Source organism: Chiloscyllium punctatum, chromosome 39 (assembly GCF_047496795.1).
Source record: "Chiloscyllium punctatum isolate Juve2018m chromosome 39, sChiPun1.3, whole genome shotgun sequence".
Lineage (NCBI taxonomy): Eukaryota > Metazoa > Chordata > Chondrichthyes > Orectolobiformes > Hemiscylliidae > Chiloscyllium > Chiloscyllium punctatum.
Window position 1 is genome coordinate 60,948,562 of NC_092777.1, and position 20,119 is coordinate 60,968,680.

Below are 20,119 nucleotides of genomic sequence, written 5' to 3' on the forward strand. Positions count from 1 at the left end.
CAGTTAGTAAGTTTACAAATGACACCAAAATTGGAGGTGTAATGGACAGTGAGGAAGGTTACTTCCGAGTACAAGGGGATCTTGATCAGATGGGTCAATGGGCTGAGTGGCAGATGGAGTTTAATTTAGATAAATGTGAGGTGCTGCATTTTGGAAAGGCAAATCAGGGCAGGACTTATACACTTAATAGTAAAGTCCTGGGGAGTGTTGTCGAACAAAGAGACCTTGGAGTGCATGTTCATAGTTCCTTGAAAGTGGAGTCTCAGGTAGATAGGATAGTGGAGAAGGCATTTGGTATGCTTTCCTTTATTGGTCAGAGCATTGAGTGGGATAGGAGCAGACGGTATGGGAAAGTATTTAATTGGGAGAAGGGGAATTACAATGTTTTTTGGTAGGAACTGGAGCAGCTAAATTGAGAACAGATTTTTTTCAGGGCAATACATGACAGAAATGTGGAGGTTGTTCAGGGAGCACTTGCTGATAGTGCTAGACAGGTTTGTCCCACTGAGGCAAGGAAGAGATGGCTATGTTGAAAGAACTTTAGGTGACAAGGGATGTGTCAAGAGGAAGAAGGAAGCTTTCTTAAAGTTGAGGAGGCAATGATCAGAAAGGGGTCTACAGGGTTACAAGGTAGCCAGGAAGGAACTGAAGAATAGACTTAGAAGTGCTAGAAGGGGGCATGAAAATGTTTTAGCAGGTCGGATTAAGGAAAACCCTAAGGCATTTAACACATGTGAGGAAAAAGAGGATGACCAGACTGAGGTTAGGGCCAATCAGGAATAGTAGAGGGAACCTGTGCCTGGATTTGGAGAAGATAGGAGAGATCCTTAATAAATACCTTGCTTCAGTATTCACTACTCAGAGGGACCTTGGCATTTCTGAGGACAGTGTGAAAAAGACTGATATGCTTGAAAAGGTTGATGTTAAGAAGGAGGATGTGCTGAAAATTTTGAAAACCACGAGGATAGATAAATTCCCTCGGCCAGATGGAATATACCCAAGGTTACAACAGGAAAGCAAGGGAAGAGATTGCTGGTCATGATCCTTGTGTCCTCACTGTCCACTGGAGTAGTGCCAGATGATTGGAGGGTGGCAAATGTTATTACCTTGTTCAAGAAAAGGAATTACAGAACAGTCAGTTTCATGTCTATGGTGTAAAATATTGGAGAGGATTCTGAGAGACAAGGTTTATGCTTACTTGGAAAACCATAGTTTGATTAGAGATAGTCAGCATAGCTTTGTGAGGGGCAGGTCATGCCTCACCAACCTTATTGAATTCTTTGAGGATGTGAGAAAATGCATTGATGAAGGTAGAGCAGTGAATGCTGTTCACATAGATTTTAGCAAGGCGTTTGATAAGGTTCCCCATGGAAGGCTCATTCAGAAAGTAAGGAGGCATGGGATACAGGGAAATCTGGCTGTCTGGATACAGAATTTGCTGGCCCGTAGAAGACAGAGGGTGGTGGTAGGTGGAAAGTATTGAGCCTGGAGCTTGTTGACCAGTGGTGTTCTGCATGGATTGGTTCTGGGATCTCTGCTTTTTGTGATTTTTGCAAATGACTTGGATAAGGAATTGGAAGAGTAGGCTAGTAAGTTTGCTGATGACATGAAGGTTGATGGAGGGGTAGATAGTGTGGAGGACTGCTATAGTTTGTAACGGGACGTTGACAGGATGCAGGACTAGGCTGGTAAATGGCAGATGGAATTCAACCTAGAAAAGTGAAATGATTCACTTTGGAAGTTTAAATTTGAATGCAGAATACAGGGCTAAATGCAGGATTGTTTGCAGTGTGGGGGAGCAGAGGGATCTTGGGGTCCACGTCCATAGATCCCTCAAAGTTGCCACCCATGTTGATAGGGTTGTTGGCTTTCATTAGCCAGGCGATTGTATTTGAGAGCCGTGAGATTATGCTGCAGTTCTATGGAGCCCAGGTTAGGTAATATTGTATTCAGTTGTGGCAGCTTTAGAGAGAGTGTAGAGGAGATTTACCAGGACGTTGCCTGGACTGGAGGGCATGTCTTATCAGGAAAGGTTTAGGGAGCTAGGGCTTTTCTCATTAGAGCGAAGAAAGCTGAGAGGTGGCTTGATAGAGTTTATAAGATGATGTGAGGCATGGATAGATTGGATGGCCAAAGACTTTTTCGCATTGTGGAATTGGGTGAATAATTTTAAGGTGATTGGTGGAAGATTCAGAGGAGATGTCAGAAGTAGATTCCGTCCACAGGGAGTGGTCAGTGCATGGAATGCACTGCCAGTGGTGGTAGTAGAGTCAGATACAGTAGGGACATTTAAGCGACTCTTGGATAGTCACATGGAAGATAGTACATTGAAAGATATGGAGATTAGTCTGATCTTAGAGTAGGATAAAAGGTTGCCACAATATCAAGGGCTGATGGGCTTGTACTGTGCTGTCCTGTTCTATGTTCTAGGAGTTGGGAGGTTATGTTGTTGCTGTACAGGACATTGGTTAGGCTACTTTTGGAATATTGTGTGCAATTCTGGTCTCCCTCCTATCGGAAAGATGTTTTGAAACTTGAAAGGGGTTGAGAAAAGGTTGACAGGAATGTTGCCAGGCTTGGAAAGTTTGAGTTATAGGGAGCGGCTGAATCGGCTGGGCCTATTTTCCCTGGAGCTTCGGAGGCCTTGGGGGGTGACCTTATGGAGGTTTATAAGATCACAAGGAGTGTGGATAGGATAAATAGACCAAATATTTTCCCTGGGATGAGTGAGTCCAGAAGTAAAGGGCATACGTTTAGGGTGAGAGGACAGATTTAAAAGAGATCTAAAGGGCAGTGTTTTCATGCAGAGGGTGGTGCATGTATGGAATGAGCTGCCAGAGGACGTGGTGTAGTCTGGTACAATTACAACCTTTAAGAGGCATCTGGATATATGAATAGGAAGGGTTTCGAGGGATTTGGTCCAAATGTGAATAGATCAATTTAGGATATCTGGTCAACATGGATGGGTTGGACCGAAGCGTCTGTTTTCATGCTGGACATCTCTATGACTCTATGACTGTCTTTGCTGACTGTATGCTTTCTGTGGAGAATAAAATACCACTGTGTTCTGCTATAAAGTGTGTTTCTTCAACAGGAATTGGCTTTAACACAGTTGGAGAATTTAGACCGTTATCTGTAGAATGTGAACTTTCCTTACCTGTATTGGCTGTAATGCCATTTCGGCCCCATTAGTTTAAGTGGCGAGGAAAGTGCACAATTTTTTTATAATGCAAGATGGCATGAGAAAGGAACTATCGCGTTATAACAGAACTGACTGTACTGCCACCTTGTAATTGTCCGATCTACTTGAAGAGACAACAGCTGTATGTATTTTTGAGAGCTCCAGCCAAAGTAATTATTTCTATGACCTCGCCATTAAATTCCTTTTAATTTATGGAACAACAGATGTTCAATACCACATTTTTGTATCAGAAATGCCTGTGTAAAAAGCAGTGCTTCACTGTTTCACAGTGACATTTTGGAGGACAGGACAAAATTCCAGTCCCAGTTTGGAAAGATTTCACAGTGAATGTACGGAAAGACATTCCGTTCACATATAATACTTTACTGACTGTGTTTATAATAAAGGATCAACTTGTTCTGAAATGGTAGAGAGAGCACTAACTGAGAGTCAGGGTTGCCCTCCTATCATAAAAATCTTCTGGGTATTTTTAACCATTAAGCGAACAAATTGAACTTGTTCAGGGATGTAGATTCTCATTTCACTTTCCAGCAATGAAGTCAGGATTAGTTCAGCAATGATGTGGAACAAAATTTAGGTAACATTCAGCCAGTTGTTGATCTTTTACCCGACTTTAATCAATCTACTTAGAAATTGGAACCAGGCACAAAAACAATACACTCAAATGAAAAAAAAAAGGAAAAAGCAGAGAGCTACATCTGGTGAGCCTAATTTAGTGGTGAGTAAGTTGTTGGAGGGGATTCTGAGAGACAGCATCTACATGCATTTGGAAAGGCAAGGACTGATTAGGGATATCAGCATGGTTTTGTGTGTGGGAAATTGTGTCTCACAAACTTGATTGAGTTTTTTTGAAGAGGTGGCCAAGAAAGTAGATGAGGGGAGAGTGATAGATGTTGTCTACATGGGCATTAGCAAGGCCGTTGATGAGGTACCACATGGCGATTAGTTATTAAAGTTATATCACATGGCATCTAGGGACAACCAGCCAATTGTATATAAAATTGACTTGACATTAGGAGACAGAGGGTGGTGGGTTGTTTTTCAGACTGGAGGCCTGTGTGCAGTAGTGTGATGGAAGGCTTGGTGCTGAGTTCACTGTTATTCATCATTTATATAAGCGATTTGGATGAGAATATTGGAGACACGTTAGTACGTTTGTGGATAACACCAACATTTGTGGTGTGGACAGAGAAGGAGGTTATCTAAGAGTACAATGGAATCTTGAACAACTGGGCTAGTGAGCTGAGGAATGGCAGGTGGAGTTTAATTTAGACAAACGTGAGGTGTTGCATTTTGGCAAGACAAACAAGGGCAGGGCTTACATAGTTAAGGGTGGGACCCTAAAGTGTGTTGTCAAACAGAGAGACTTAGAGGTGCATAGTTCTTTTTTAGTGGCGTCACATGTAGACAGGGTGGTGCAGAAGGCATTTGGCACACGTACATTCATCAGTCAGCATTGAATACTGGAATTGAGATGCAAGTTATAGCTGTACAAGACATTGGTGAGGCCACATTTGGAGTGCTGCATACAATTCTGGTCACCCTGCTGTAAAAAGAGTTTTATTAAACTACAAAGGATGCAAAAAAAAATGCTACTGAGACTGGAGGGTTTGTGTTACAAGGAGGGGCTGGATAGAGTCGTAGAGATATACAGTATGGAAACAGACCCGTTAGTCCAATCCGTCCATGCCGACCAGATATCCCAACCCAATCGAGCCCCACCTGCCAGCACCTGGCCCATATCCCTTTCAACCCTTCCTATTCATATACCCATTCAAATGCCTCTTAAATGTTGCAATTGTACCAGTCTCCACCACATCCTCTGGCAGCTCATTCCATACATGTACCACCCTCTGCATGAAAAAGTTGCCCCTTAGGTCTCTTTTATATCTTTCCCCCTCTCACCCTAAACCTATGCCCTCTAGTTCTGGACTCCCCGACCCCAGGGAAAAGACTTTGTCTACTTATCCTATCCTTGCCCCTCATAATTTTGTAAACCTCTATTCGGTCACCCCTCAGTCTCCGACGCTCCAGGGAAAACAGCCCCAGCCTGTTCAGCCTCTCCCTGTAGCTCAGATCCTCCAACCCTGGCAACATCCTTGTAAATCTTTTCTGAACCCTTTCAAGTTTCACAACATCTTTCCGATAGGAAGGAGACCAGAATTGCACGCAATATTCTAACAGTGGCCTAACCAATATCCTGTACAGCTGCAACATGACCTCTCAACTCCTGTACTCAATAGTCTGACCAATAAAGGAAAGCATACGGCTGGGACATTTTTCCCCTGGAGCATAGGAGGCTGAGGGGTGACCTTATAGAGATTTATAAAATCATGAGGGGCATAGATAAGGTGAATTGCCAAAGTCTTTTCCCCAAAGAAGAAAAGTCCAAAACTAGAGGGCATTGGCATAAGGTGAGAGGGGGAAGATTTAAAAGGGACCTGAGGGGCAACCTTTTCTGCACATAGGATGGTGCCTATATCGAATGAACTGCCAGAGGAAATGGTAGAGGTGGGTACAATTACAACATTTAAAAGACGTTTGGGCAGGTACATGGATAGGAAGGGTATTGAGGGACATGGGCCAAACGCAGGCAAGTGGGACTAGTTCAGTTTAGGAAACCTGGTCGGCATGAACAAGCTGGACCAAAAGTGTTGTATACCTCTATTACCCTATTTAGCGCTTCATTTAATTGTCATGATCAGAAATATGTTAATTTAGATTTTCAATGAACTATAAACTAAACGTCTGAACTCAAGTTCTCATCTATCTCATGCATCAGCTGCCTTTTTGGACTTGCCAATCCAGAGAACATTGTGAAGTTTGAACTCACTCGTTGAGAGTGTTTCATGAATTGCACAGTTGATATGACTATTGAATGGGGAATGTAGCATTCACGATACAGATAGTGCATTTATTTCAGTGTTTGAATTTAAATTGCCCTTTTTGAAAAGACCGGAAACAAAATCTGATATAGAATGTGCTATAGAAAGTGCTGTAGCAAGGAATGAACTATTCAGTGAATAGGTGTTCCCATGAGCCTGTAGTTTAACGAACAATTGCAGGAAAAGTATGCTTAACTGGTTGTTTGCATCAACAGAACCAAATGGTGAAAGAACTGGAGGCTCGTGTACAACAGTTGACCATCGAGGCCGAGAGTAGCACTTTGGTGCGACAGAAACTAACCCAAGAGAAAGGAGAGCTAGAACAGCGCTGCCAGATGATATGCCTGGAGCTGCAAGAGGTAAAATTAAAGTAAGTAATGTCCAGAAAACTGTGGGAAATGACTTCCTTCAACAGGAATATCCATTATGTACTTTACGAATAACTTCGGAGTAAACTGGAGAGATTTTCCTTCCTTACTGTTTTCTCATGTTGCACCTGACCTGGGAATGTTTTTCACTGACCCTGGGTAATTTCCCCACATTTGTAGGTTACCGTTGACTGGAAACTCAATTGACTGGGGTAACTTCCTAAAGCTTGTTCACCATTTAGAAGGCACAAATCAGAAGGGGGCGGCACACTAGTTCAATGGTTAGCTCAGTGGTTAGCCAGGGACCCAGGGTCGATTCCAGCCTTGGGCAACTGTCTGTGTGGAATATGCACGTTCTCCCCAGATCTGCTGGGGTTTCCTCCACATGTTCCGGTTTCCTTCCACAATCCAAAGATTAGCAAGATTAGATAAATTGGCCATGCTAAATTGTTAACAATATTCAGAGATGTGTAGGTTGGGTGCATTAGTCAGCAGTTAAATGTAGGGGATTGGGTGGTTACTCTATGGAGGGTCGGTGTGGACTTGTTGGGCCGAAGAGCTTATTTATGCACTGTAGGGATTGTAGAAATTAAAAGAGAAAAAAAGGTGTGATGGAATAATCTTGATTTGCTTGGATGAATGTAGTTCCAACAATGGTCAAGAAGCTTGACACCATCCAAGAAACAGCAGCACACCTGATTGGCACCCTATCGAATACCATTAATACCAGCAGTGTGTCCCCTCCAGGAAATGCATTGCTGAAACTCACCAAGGCTCCCTTGACAGTTCCTTCAAAACCTGCAACTGTTACCACTTAAAAGGACAAGGCCGGTAAATGCATGAGAGCACAATCATCCATAGGTTCCCACTTAGTTAGACACTATTTTGATTTAGGACATATTACAGTTCTCTCACTATCATCGATCAAAGTCCTGGAAACACTTCCCTAACATCTTTGTTGGTGCACCAGACGGACTGCAGTGGATTGAGACAGTGGTTCACTACCACCACCTCAAGGGCAATTAGGGTTGTCTGACAACTGCATCTGGTGACAAAAAAAAATTTAAAGGAAATGTATTGTAATACTAGAAGGATACAAGTGGTACACCATAATTGGCAGACTATTCTCAAAATGTTTTTTTTAATGCTTGGCAATTGTTGCACTTGAGGGCAACTGTCAAGAGAATGTTTATGTGGCAGAATTGAATTTAAGTCCTGTGAATAAGGCAAACCTTGCTGAAATACATTAGATAAAAAAAAGTATGGGGGTAAATTAAAAATGCTCCATCAATAAAATGTGTAGCAATAAAATGAGTAAAACATTGGATAATGCTTTGTCAAAAAGAATGTGAAGTGCAGTTCTATGTAGGACAGTGGATACCTTAATAATATACAACAATCTTAAAAAAGGAAGCAATGGAGAGGTATAGGGTAGAGCTTTTCAGAGCTTGGAAGGTAGGTACCTGAAGGTTTGGCCATGAATGGCACAGCAGTTAAAATTAGGGATGTAAAAGGGGCCTGAATTACAGAAGTGCGATATTGAAAAGGGTGTGAGCATCTGAACTATGAGCATGTATAGACCATTCAATCTTTCTAGCTTTCTTCCCCATTCAATAAGATCATAGTTGATCTGATTGTAACCTCTAGTTCACATTTTTGTGTACCCATGAAAACCTTTTACCCCTTTGAGAATTCTTGTTAACAAGAATCTGTCTACCTCTGCCTTAAAAATGTCAGGGCTCTCCTACCTGTTTCAGGAAGACAGTTCCAAACAATCATGACCTTCTGAGAGAAAAACATTGCCTAGTGTCTGTTCTAAGTGGATGTTTAAACAGTGACCCCTAATTCTAAATTGTCCCAAAAGAGGAAACATTCTCTTTACATATATCCTGCCAAGACCCACATAGAATTTTATGTTTAAATCAAGTTTTGTGGTTCTGAAGGAGGTTATAGGGATGGTAAGGGCTGGATGGGATGGTGGAACTGTAACTTTTTGAAAACCAACAAAAATAAAACTTATACAATTAAGAGTAGGCCTTGAGCAGTGTTGTAAAACAGAGACCGAGGGGATCAAGCGCATAGTTCTTTGAAGTTTGCATCTCATATAGATAGGGTGGTTAAGAAGACATTTAGAATTCTCGTCTTCGTTGCTCAATCCTTTGAGTATAGGAGTTGGGACGTTATGTTGAGGTTGTAGAGGATGTTGGTGAGGCCTCTTCTCAACTGCTGTATCCAGTTATGGTCTCCCTGTTATAGAAAGGGTATTATTAAACTGGGGGAGGTTCAGAAGAGATTTACCAGGATGTTGCTGGGAATGAATTATAAGGAGAGGCTAGACAGGCTGGGTTTTTTTTCACTGGAGCATGGGAGGTTGAGAGATGACCTTATAGAGGTTTATAAAATAATGAATGGTATAGATAAGGTGAATGGCGGGTGTCTTTTCCCTAAGCTAGGGGATTTCTAGACTGGGTAGCACATCTTTAAGTTGAGAGGAGAAAAATTTTAAAAAGACATGAGGGGCAATTTTTTTCACACTAAGAATGGTTCATGTGTGGAATGAACTCCCAGAAAATGTGATGGATGTAGGTACAGTTACAATGTTTAAAATACATGATAAGTACATGAATAAATGTTTGGAGAGATATGGGCCAAGCGCAGGCATGTGGGACTAGCTTAGTTTGGGATTATGGACTGATTGGACCAAAGGGTCTGTTTCTATGCTGTATGACTCTATAATGAAATAATTACTTTGCGACTGCCTTCAATTAATAAGCTGCAGAAATTCTGTTAGAAATGCTAGGCAACTAAAAATGTTTTTGATTCTGGAAAGGTTCCTGCTGAATGGAAAATAGCAAATGGAGACCCGCTATTTAAGAAATAAGGAAAAGGAAGAATGTAGAACTATAGACCTACTAGTTTGAGGTCAGTAAACTGTTAGAATATGTTATACGGCACGTGATAACGAGACAGAAAATAATACTAAAATTGGACTTACCAATGTGGATTGGTGAAAGAGAAATGGTATTTGACAAAGCTATTGGAGTTTTTTGAGAATGCTACTTGTAACATAGATAAAGGAATGCTAATATGGTATATTTGTATTTTTAGGAGGATTTTGATAAGATACAATTAAGAATTGGTTAATAATCAGAAGGGAAGGAGTAGGAATGAAGAGTCATCCTCAAAATGGTAGGCTGTATCTAATGGGATAGCTTAAATGTCATTGCCAGGGCATAGCTTTTCACAATTTATTCAAATAATTTGTATGTGGATATCAATTGAAATATTTGCAAAATTGCAAATTAGGCAAAACTAGGTGGGAATGTGAATTGTGAGTAAGATTTCAAGCTGATGTGGATAAGCTGGAAGTAGGTATGGTAGATGGAATATAATGTGAATAAGTGTGAATTTATCCACTTAGAAAAGTAACTGAAAGGCATAATGTTTCTTAAGTGGTGAGAGCTAGGAAATGTTGGTGTCCAAAAGGATCTGAATGTCCTTGTATGTGAGCTCCTAAAAGTTAGCATTATAACAATTTTGGGCTTAGTCACAAGGAGATTTCAGAACAGCGGTAAAGATGTCATGCTCTGCAATTTTAAACAGCTTTGGTCAGGCAGCAGCTAGAGTATTGTGTGCATTTTTGGAGGTTCACCATATTAATGGAGGTCCACCAAATTAATCACTGGGATGGTGAGATGGAATAGTTTTATGAGACGATATTGAGGAAACTTGGCCAATATTCTGAATTTTTTTCACAAAGTGAGGCATGATTTTATTAAAACTTAGAAAATTTATATAGCATTTGGTAAATTGCATATGAACAGGAGATTTTCCATAACTAGATAAAAACAATGACTGCAGATGCTGGAAACCAGATTCTGGATCATTGGTGCTGGAAAGGCACAGCAGTTCAGGCAGCATCCGAGGAGCAGTAAAATCGATGTTTTGGGCAAAAGCCCTTCACCAGAAATACAGGCAGAGTGCCTGAAAGGTGGAGAGATAAATGAGAGGAGGATGAGGGTGGGGAGAAAGTAGCATAGAGTACAATAGGTGAGTGGGGGTGGGGATGAAGGTGATAGGTCAGGGAGGAGGGTGGGGGGAGGTAGCTAAGAGTACAATGAGTGGATGGGGGTGGGATGAAGGTGATAGGTCAGAGAGGAGGGTGGAGTGGATAGGTGGAAAAGAAGATAGGCAGGTAGGACAAGTCATGGGGACAATGCTGAGCTGGAATTTTGGAACTGGGGTGAGGTGGGGGAAGGGGAAATGAGGAAACTGCTGAAGTCCACATTGATGCCCTCGGGTTGAAGTGTTCCGAGGCGGAAGATGAGGCGTTCTCCCTCCAGGCGTCGGGTGCTGAGAGAGCGGCGGTGAAGGAGGCCCAGGACCTCAATGTCCTCGCTGTAGCTCATCATTTTCAGAATGAGGGGTAGACCATCTAAGACTGATATGAAGCGGAATCCCTTTACTCAAAGGGTGGATTTGGAATTCTCTACCTCGAGCATTGTGGAAACTCAATGAACATGTTCAAGTCTATAAGCAACAGATTTCTGGAGACTGATTGCACCATGAGCTATGGAGATAGTGTGGGAAAATGGCATTGAACTAAATTATCTAATTTATTACCTGAGCAGCTCGATGGTGTGAATGGCCTATTTCTGTTTCTAAATCTCCTACCATCAATTAAGGTTAACAGCAAGATCCTGAAAGATGTGAGCCATTTTCTATACCTTGCAAACCTTGTAGATGACAAAATTTACGTCTGGGATGTTAGTTCAGCCTTTGGCAAACTAAGGAAAGAATATTTGAGTAACAGGATCTCAAATGCAAGACTAATGTTATAGTTTACTGGGCAGTAGTAATCTGCATAGGGTTAGGGTTTGAACAAGGTGAGAGATTTGGACAACCTCAAGCAGGCATCTCAAAGTACTCGAGAAGTACCAGTGGATGCTTTCCAAGATTCTTCAAATCCTTCAGCAAAAAGGCAGTCCAACAACAGAATTCTCTCCGAAGCCAACATATCCAACATTGAAGTGCTGTTCACAAAAAAAGCAGCACTACTGGGTGGGATATGTCTTTCATAATCATAACTTCTGATCAGCCTGTATTCTACTTCTTTATTCAAAGTTTAGTATTCCGTTAGCCTTTTTGGTTATTTTCTGTGCCTGTTGATAGTTTAATATGTGAACCATCCACTTTTTTCCACTGTTTGTAGTTTTCACTATTTACATGAAGTGGATGACTACATTGAAATTTGTATGCCACAGCTTTTTCCATTCATGTAATCTAACAGTATATTTTAGTAATCTTGTTCTTCCATCTATACTACTTAAATTGCCATCTATTTTTGTGAAATCAGCCATTACAAATGTGTGACTTCTTACCTGTTGACTCAGCTGTTAGTGAATACAGTGAATAGTTGACACCTCAATTTGTAGTTTGGTGAGACACCACCGTTCTCATCCTACTTATTACAGTATCTGGGTATTGTCTCTTTAGTGCTGCTTGACATGCTATACTGCATGGGCAGAAATTTCCTCCAACTAACTTTCCATCTGGGAAATTGTCTTCCCAGTTATTGTCTTCAATAACTTGATAAAACAAGTTACAAAATCAATTCCTTAGGGTTCCATCCATCTCCAATGGAACTACCTGAAGCTAAACCAGATCCTTCCTCATCCTAATGTCACATTCAGTCCAGAGATCAGTTTCTGACCATATGTCCATGCTATCACTATGTTTACCTATTTCTACTTCTGTAACACCACTTGATTCCATCACTTCCACAGCTCATCTGATGAAACTCGATTCCATGTCTTTGTTACTTTGAGACTTGATTGTTGCAACACAAACCTGGCCAGTCTCCCATCTTTCCCCATTTTACTCGCTGACAATTGATAGCTAAATTCTCAACTGCTTAAGACCCTGAGTTTTGGTTTTTTCTCCTTAAACCTCTCGTCCTACTTCTCATTCTGCCTTTTAAAATATTCTTGAAATCTTACCTCTTTATAATCAATCCTAGTATCTCCTTATGTGGCTTGGTGTCACATCATGTTTGATTAAATACAGGTGAGGTGCCTTGAAATGTTTTATCAAGTTAAATGCACAACACAAAAAATAAATTGTTTGTGTTATAGCTTTGACTTTTTCTCAACCATCTTAACAGCAATAATAATAAACACTTTATTCTATTCCCTCTTGTACTTGAATTGTCACCAGGTACTTTTTTTACATCCAACCTGTTTATTTTTTTCTGGCACCTTATCTCTCAAATATTAAATTAGAAGCTAAGTTGTATTTTGCTAAGTTTGAGCTTCTACCTATGAATAAGTTTAAAGAAATTCTGTTTCTTTGAAGTTAGTTCTTCAATCATCTTAAATCTCAGTTTGACTAAATAATTCCAGAAGATAGAAACTGGACAATTAAATTACTGCTCAATGAGGTTAATAACATAAACACAATTTGAATTTATCCTTTAAATACCAGCTGTTTGAAATATGGCTGCATTTTTCACTCTAGTGCAGAAGTGCATTTGCGGTCCTCAAACAGAAATAATGTGGTTTGATATGGATTTGCACATTCATCCTTTGATCATTTATGATTCTGATTTCGTCTAAAACCAGTCTTTTTAATTTTTTTTGCTTGAGGCCAGTAATAATGTGTGCTTCAAATGTGTTCAATCAAATGTTTAAAAATGATTGCAAAATGCACAACAAAACAGTATTATGTGCAGTTTTGAATTTTTTTTTCTCCTTAAACCTCTCATCCTACTTCTCATTCTGCCTGTTAAGGGAAAGGAACAGGTTATTGTGAAGAAATGTACCTTAGAGCAATTTAATGAAAATAAAAATAATTAAGCATTTGGCTATAAATCAATTTCCATAAAGTTCATATCACCTGGTTACTCTGTGTTTTCCTTCCCTTCAACTATTGCCTGTATATCATAAGCAGCTATATATAGTTTACGTGAATACATTGCAATTTCAAATCCTCCATTTTGTATTATTGGTACCAAAATTTAATCACCTAGTGGTAATATAATTGTTTTTTTTTTCAGCTGCTAATCTAGTCTTTTGACTACCACACACACTTCATTGTCAATACAGTGTATGTACATCACATATACAGTATATGCAAAGACATATTTGGGGGGGGGGGTATGGTTTTAAAAAATCTTATTTTCAGTCTTTTAACAGTTGAGTTCTATTTACATTTGTAATTTTTAAAAAATAAATTGAGTTTAAATATGTAATATTTAAAACGTGTATTGAATTTTATGAGAAAATTAAAATCCTACACATAACAAAAATAATATAGTTGCGCAATAAGTTTCTATCTATATGACTGTCAGGCACTATTCAAATTTACTACAGAATTTCTGGTCCATTATTAAGTACCTAACTTGTACATGTTATTCAGTAACCAATCAATAATCTGTTAAATAAATAGTGTTTAAGTTGCAAATCTTGTGCATTTTCATAAGCCTCACTCTTTGTAAGTGTGTTAGATAGGAAATAATTTACAGACTTAAAGTATTCTGTTCCTAGATTATTCAGATGACATTCATATGGCCTTTTATGACTTTGAGGCACTCCAAACAACTTTACAATTGATGATGTACTTTTGAGGTATAGTCACTGTTGGAACATGGTGAATTTGAACACTGCAAATAGCCATAAGATAATGTGCCAGATAATTTGATTTTGTGATGGTGTTAAAGGGATAAATTTTGGCCAGGATAGTTGCCCTGCTTTTGTTCAAAATAGTGTTATGTGATCATTTGTATATATCTCTGGACACTAATCAGGACTCAATTTAATATTTCATCTGGAAGAAGATGTCTTGTGAAAATGCAAAGCTCCCTGAGTACTGCACTAGAGTATCAGCCTAGGAAATTGTGCTCAAGACCATACTTGAATTCACACTCTTCCAACTTGCTGTGTCATACTTTATTATAACATTTGATCCTTAAGCTGTGAAGCAGCCTTCTTAAAGCTATCTTCTTTGCTGTATATAACATTTCCCTCGAGCGTGATGGCTTGCACAAGGGGACATAGCTTTAAATTAAGGGGTGATAGATACATGACAGATGTCTGGGGTAGTTTCTTTACTTAGCGTAGTAGGGGCGTGGAATGCACTGCCTGAAACAGTAGTAGACTTGCCAACTTTAAGGACATTTAAATGGTCATTGGATAAACATATGGATGAAAATAGAATAGTCTAGGATAGATGGGCTTCAGATTGGTTCAACAGGTCGGCACAACATTGAGGGCCAAAGGGCCTGCACTGCGCTGTAATGTTCTATGTTCTAAAGCATTGTCTTTTACAACATTTCAGTAAAAGTGGTCAACCATACAACAGCAATTGGGTTTACAGAACTCTCTGAAAGTGTTTAGCTTCTTGTTTAGTGATAAAAGTTTTACTCCTCTATATAACCTAATATCAATCAAGCAGCATCATTTTAGACATTAACAATGATCTGTAGAAAAATCTGCCAGAACCTGGCATTGCTTAAAGATAAGCTTGTGTCAAGAAATTACGCTGAAGATAAAGAGAAACTTTGTAATATGTCATTAGTAGTTATTTGTATTCTTGCTCCCTCAGAAAGAGTTCCCTTCAAAAGGAAAAGCAGCAGACGTTGGAGGACCATGAGAAAACTGTCAGACAAATGCAAAATAAACATGACTGTGAACTCAACTACTTAAAGCAAGAGCATGCACACTCAGCAGCCAAGGTATACAGATACTATCATCTCCCTTGCCAAGCACTTGTGTAAAAAAAAGCATTCATTCATTTAAATTCACAGTTTATCAGTCTTTGATATGTATTGAATGTATTGAAAGTTACAAATATAACCACCATAAGAAGGTAGGGGGCGGCACAAAAGAGGAAACTATGAGCCGGTTAGCTGGACGTCTGTCTTGGAATTAGTTGGAATGGATGATTAGGGAGGTTATATTTGGGTGCTTGGAAAAAGTTAAGGTAACTGGGGGAAGTCACCATGGTTTGAAGGAAACTATGTTTATCAAATATATTGGAAAGAGTAGCTTGCACTGTGGGTAAAGAGTAACCTGCTGATACACCGTACTTTGATTTTCTGAAAGCATTTGCCAAGATTCCACTTAAAAGATTATCGCGTAAAGTAGGAGCTCGTGGTATCACGATTAACATAAAAACATGGATAAAGATTTGTTGGGCTGGCAGAAATCACATACAGACTGGCATCATATAACAAATAGTGTCTCATGGGAGTGTATGCTGTGTTCCTCAACTTTTTATAATTTATATCAATGACTTAGATGAGGGGAGAGAAGGCATGATGACTACATTTGGAGATGATTGTTCACCAGACACCAAGACTGTCATACAAGATGACATTGGGCAAATGAGCCTGTGTTAACTAGAGTTTCAAAGAATGAGCAATGATCTCATTAAAATCTACAAAATACTTAAAGGGACAGGGTAGGTATAGGTAAGTGGTTTCCTCTGATTGAGGTGCAGAATTTAAAATTAAGGGAATATACTTAGGACTGAGATGAGGATTTAGTCAGAGATGGTGAATCTTTGAAAATCTCTACTCCGGAATTTTGTGGAACTCGATATTATTATATGTTCAAGGTAGAGATTGATAGATTTCTGATTATCAATTGTACACAGGGTTATGGGGATAGTGGGTATAAGGCATAGAATTGTTTGATCAACCATCATTCTATGGAGGAGCAGGCTCAATGGGTCGAGTGTCACATTCCTGTTCTTGTGATCCAAAGATAGATAGAAAGGTTTGTCATGTAATGTTCACAAGGTAAAAACAATTGACTGCAGATGCTGGAAACCAGATTCTGGATTAGTGGTGCTGGAAGAGCACAGCTGTTCAGGCAGCATCCAAGGAGCTTCAAAATCGACGTTTTGGGCAAAAGCCCTTCATCAGGATGAAGGGCTTTTGCCCAAAACGTCGATTTCGAAGCTCCTTGGATGCTGCCTGAACTGCTGTGCTCTTCCAGCACCACTAATCCAGAATGTAATGTTCACAACAAGGGTAATATGGATAGGTTAGAACATAGAAAAGTACAGCACAGAACAGGCTCTTTGGCCCATCATGTTGTGTCAAGGATTAATCCTAATGTAAAATAAAATAACCTATGCACCCCTCAATTCACTGATGTCCATGTGCATGTCCAGCAGTTGCTTAAATGTCCCTAATGACTCTGCTTCCACCACCACCACTGGCAACGGGTTCCATGCATTCACAACTTTCTGCGTAAAGAACCTTCCTCTATACCTTTCTCCTAATGTCTTAAAACTATGACCCCTTATGCCAGTCAATCCTGTCTTGGAGAAAGGTCTCTGGCTATTGACTCTATCCATGCCTCTCATTACCTTGTATACCTCGATCAGGTCACCTCTCTTTCTCCTTCTCTCCAGAGGGAAAAGTCCCAGCTTAGTCAATCTCTCTTAGTAAGACAAATCCTCCAGTCCAGGCAGCATCCTGGTAAACCTTCTTTGCACACTCTCCAAAGCCTCCGTATCTTGCCTATCGTAAGTCAACCAGAACTGGACACAATATTCCAAGTGTGGTCTCAGCAGGGATTTGTAGAGCTGTAGCAATACCTCGCAGCTCTTAAACTCGATCACCCTGTTAATGAAAGCCAAAACACCATATGCTTTCTTAACAACCCTATCCACTTGGGTGGCAACTTTGAGGGATCTACGTACTTGAACACCAAGATCCCTCTGTTCCTCCACACTGACAAGAATCCTGTCTTTAATCCTATATTCAGCATTCAGGTTCGACCTTCCAAAATACATCGCTTCGCATTCATCCAGGTTGAACTCCATCTGCCATTTCTCAGCCTAACTCTGCATCCTGTCTATGTTTTTGCTGCATTTTTCTGCTGCAACACCGCTACATTTAAACTAAGTAGCGGGGGGGGAGGGGACAAGCTGGATGCTTAAAAAGGAAATTGAAGGGGTAGTTAGAACAAGAGAAGTCAAGAAAGACAACTGTATCAATAGACAATAGACAATAGATGCAGGAGTAGGCCATTCTGCCCTTCGAGCCTGCACCGCCATTCAATATGATCATGGCTGATCATTCCTAATTAGTATCCTGTTCCAGCCTTATCTCCATACCCCTTGACTCCACTATCTTTAAGAGCTCTATCCAATTCTTTCTTAAAAGAATCCAGAGACTGGGCCTCCACTGCCCTCTGGGGCAGAGCATTCCACACAGCCACCACTCTCTGTGTGAAGTAGTTTCTCCTCATCTCTGTCCTAAATGGTCTACCCCGTATTTTTAAGTTGTGTCCTCTGGTTCGGCACTCCCCCATCAACGGAAATATGTTCCCTCCTGCCAGAGTGTCCAGTCCTTTCATAAGCCTATACGTTTCAATCAGATCCCCTCTCAGTCTTCTAAACTCAAGGGTATACAAGCCCAGTCGCTTCAGTCTTTCCGTGTAAGGCAATCCTGCCATTCCAGGAATTGACCTCGTGAACCTACGCTGCACTCCCTCAATAGCCAGAATGTCTTTCCTCAAATTTGGAGACCAGAACTGTACACAGTACTCCAGGTGTGGTCTCACCAGGGCCCTGTACAGCTGCAGAAGCACCTCTTTGCTTCTATACTCAATCCCTCTTGTTATGAAGGCCAGCATGCTATTAGCCTTCTTCACGACCTGCTGTACCTGCATGCTTGCCTTCATTGACTGGTGGACAAGAACACCCAGATCTCTCTGAACAGCCCCTTTACCTAATTTGATACCATTGAGGTAGTAATCTGCCTTCCTGTTCTTGCCACCAAAGTGGATAACCAGACATTTATCCACATTAAACTGCATCTGCCATGCATCTGCCCACTCACCTAACTTGTCCAGGTCACCCTGTAATCCCCTAACATCCTCATCACATTTCACCCTACCACCTAGCTTTGTGTCATCAGCAAATTTGCTAATGTTATTGCTGATACCATCTTCTATATCATTTACATATATTGTAAAAAGCTGCGGTCCCAGCACGGATCCCTGCGGTACCCCACTGGTCACTGCCTGCCATTTCGAAATGGAGCCGTTAATCACTACCCTTTGTTTCCTGTTAGCCAACCAATTCTCTATCCAATCTAGTACTTTGCCCCCAATCCCGTGCGCCCTAATTTTACTCACTAACCTCTTGTGTGGGACTTTATCAAAAGCTTTCTGAAAGTCCAGGTACACTACATCCACTGGATCTCCCTCGTCCATCTTCCGAGTTACATCCTCAAAATATTCAAGAAGATTAGTCAAGCATGATTTCCCCTTCATAAATCCATGCTGACTCTGTCCTATCCTGTTACTATTATCCAGATGTGCCGTAATTTCATCCTTTATAATAGACTCCAGCATCTTTCCCACCACTGAGGTCAGACTAACTGGTCTATAATTTCCTGCTTTCTCCCGCCCACCCTTCTTAAAAAGTGGCACAACATTAGCCGCCCTCCAATCCTCAGGAACCAACCCCGATTCTATTGAACTCTGGAAAATAATCACCAGCGCATCCACGATTTCCCGAGCCACCTCCTTCAGTACCCTGGGATGCAGGCCATCAGGTCCCGGAGACTTATCAACCTTCAGACCTAACAGTCTCTCCAACACCAAATCCTGGCAAATAGAAATTCCCTTAAGTTCAGGTCCTTCAGCCACTGTTACCTCAGGGAGATTGCTTGTGTCTTCCCCAGTGAACACAGATCTGAAGTACCCATTTAATTCCTCCGCCATTTCTTCGTTCCCAGTAATATATTCCCCTGCTTCTGTCTTCAAGGGCCCAATTTTTGTCCTAACCATTTTTTTGCCTTGGACATACCTAAAAAAGCTTTTACTATCCTCCTTTATATTCTTGGCCAGTTTACCTTCGTACCTCATTTTTTCTCTGCGTATTTCCTTCTTACTAATCCTCTGTTGTTCTTTAAAAGCTTCCCAGTCCTCCGTTTTCCCGCTTATCTTCGCTAAGTTATACTTTTTCTCTTTTAACCTTATATGTTTCTTTACTTCCCTTGTCAGCCACGGCCGCCCATGTCTCCTCCTGGGATCTTTCTTCCTTTTAGGAATGAACTGATCCTGCATCTTCTGCATTATACACAGAAATATCTGCCATTGTTCCTCCACGGTCTTCCCTGTTAAGGTATTAAACCATTGAACTTTGGCCAGTTGCTCCCTCATAGCTCCATATTTCCCTTTATTCAACTGAAATATTGTCACTTCAGATTGTACCCACTCCCTCTCAAATTGCAGATTGAAGCTTATTGTATTATGGTCACTACTTCCCAATGGCTCCTTCACTTCGAGGTCACTGACCAATTCTGGTTCGTTACACAATACCAGATCCAGAATCGCCTTATCCCTGTATCAAGGAGGCAGAAAACTGGAAAAGGCATCATGCTGTAAAGTTGAGTGAAATAAGGGTTGAGGGGAAGGGTGAGAGCAGTAACAAATTAAAAATTCTATATATGAATGCACGAAGCATTAGACACAAGGTGGATGAGCTTGAGGCTCTTTTGGAAATTGGCAGATACGATATTGTGGGGATAACTGAGACGTGGCTTCATGGGGACAGGGCCTGGGAAATGAATATTCAAGGCTACACGTGTTATCGTAAGGATAGACTGACGGGCAGAGGGGGTGGGGTGGCCTTGTTGGTAA

General features: G+C 40.7%; 1 protein-coding gene across 8 annotated transcripts in view; it reads left to right on the plus strand.

Moving 5' to 3' along the window:
• The window catches only part of cep112 (centrosomal protein 112), a 577,437-nt gene that overhangs the window by 210,306 nt on the left and 347,012 nt on the right, over nucleotides 1–20,119 (plus strand). For all 8 annotated transcript variants that reach the window (XR_011954852.1, XR_011954853.1, XM_072558882.1 and 5 more), the window contains 2 exons: nucleotides 6,303–6,457; nucleotides 15,057–15,186. Coding sequence is in view for 6 of the 8 variants with exons in the window: in XM_072558882.1 (XP_072414983.1) it covers nucleotides 6,303–6,457; nucleotides 15,057–15,186 (285 nt within the window). In the remaining 2 variants the exon portion in view is untranslated. The remainder of the gene's footprint in view (nucleotides 1–6,302; nucleotides 6,458–15,056; nucleotides 15,187–20,119) is intronic.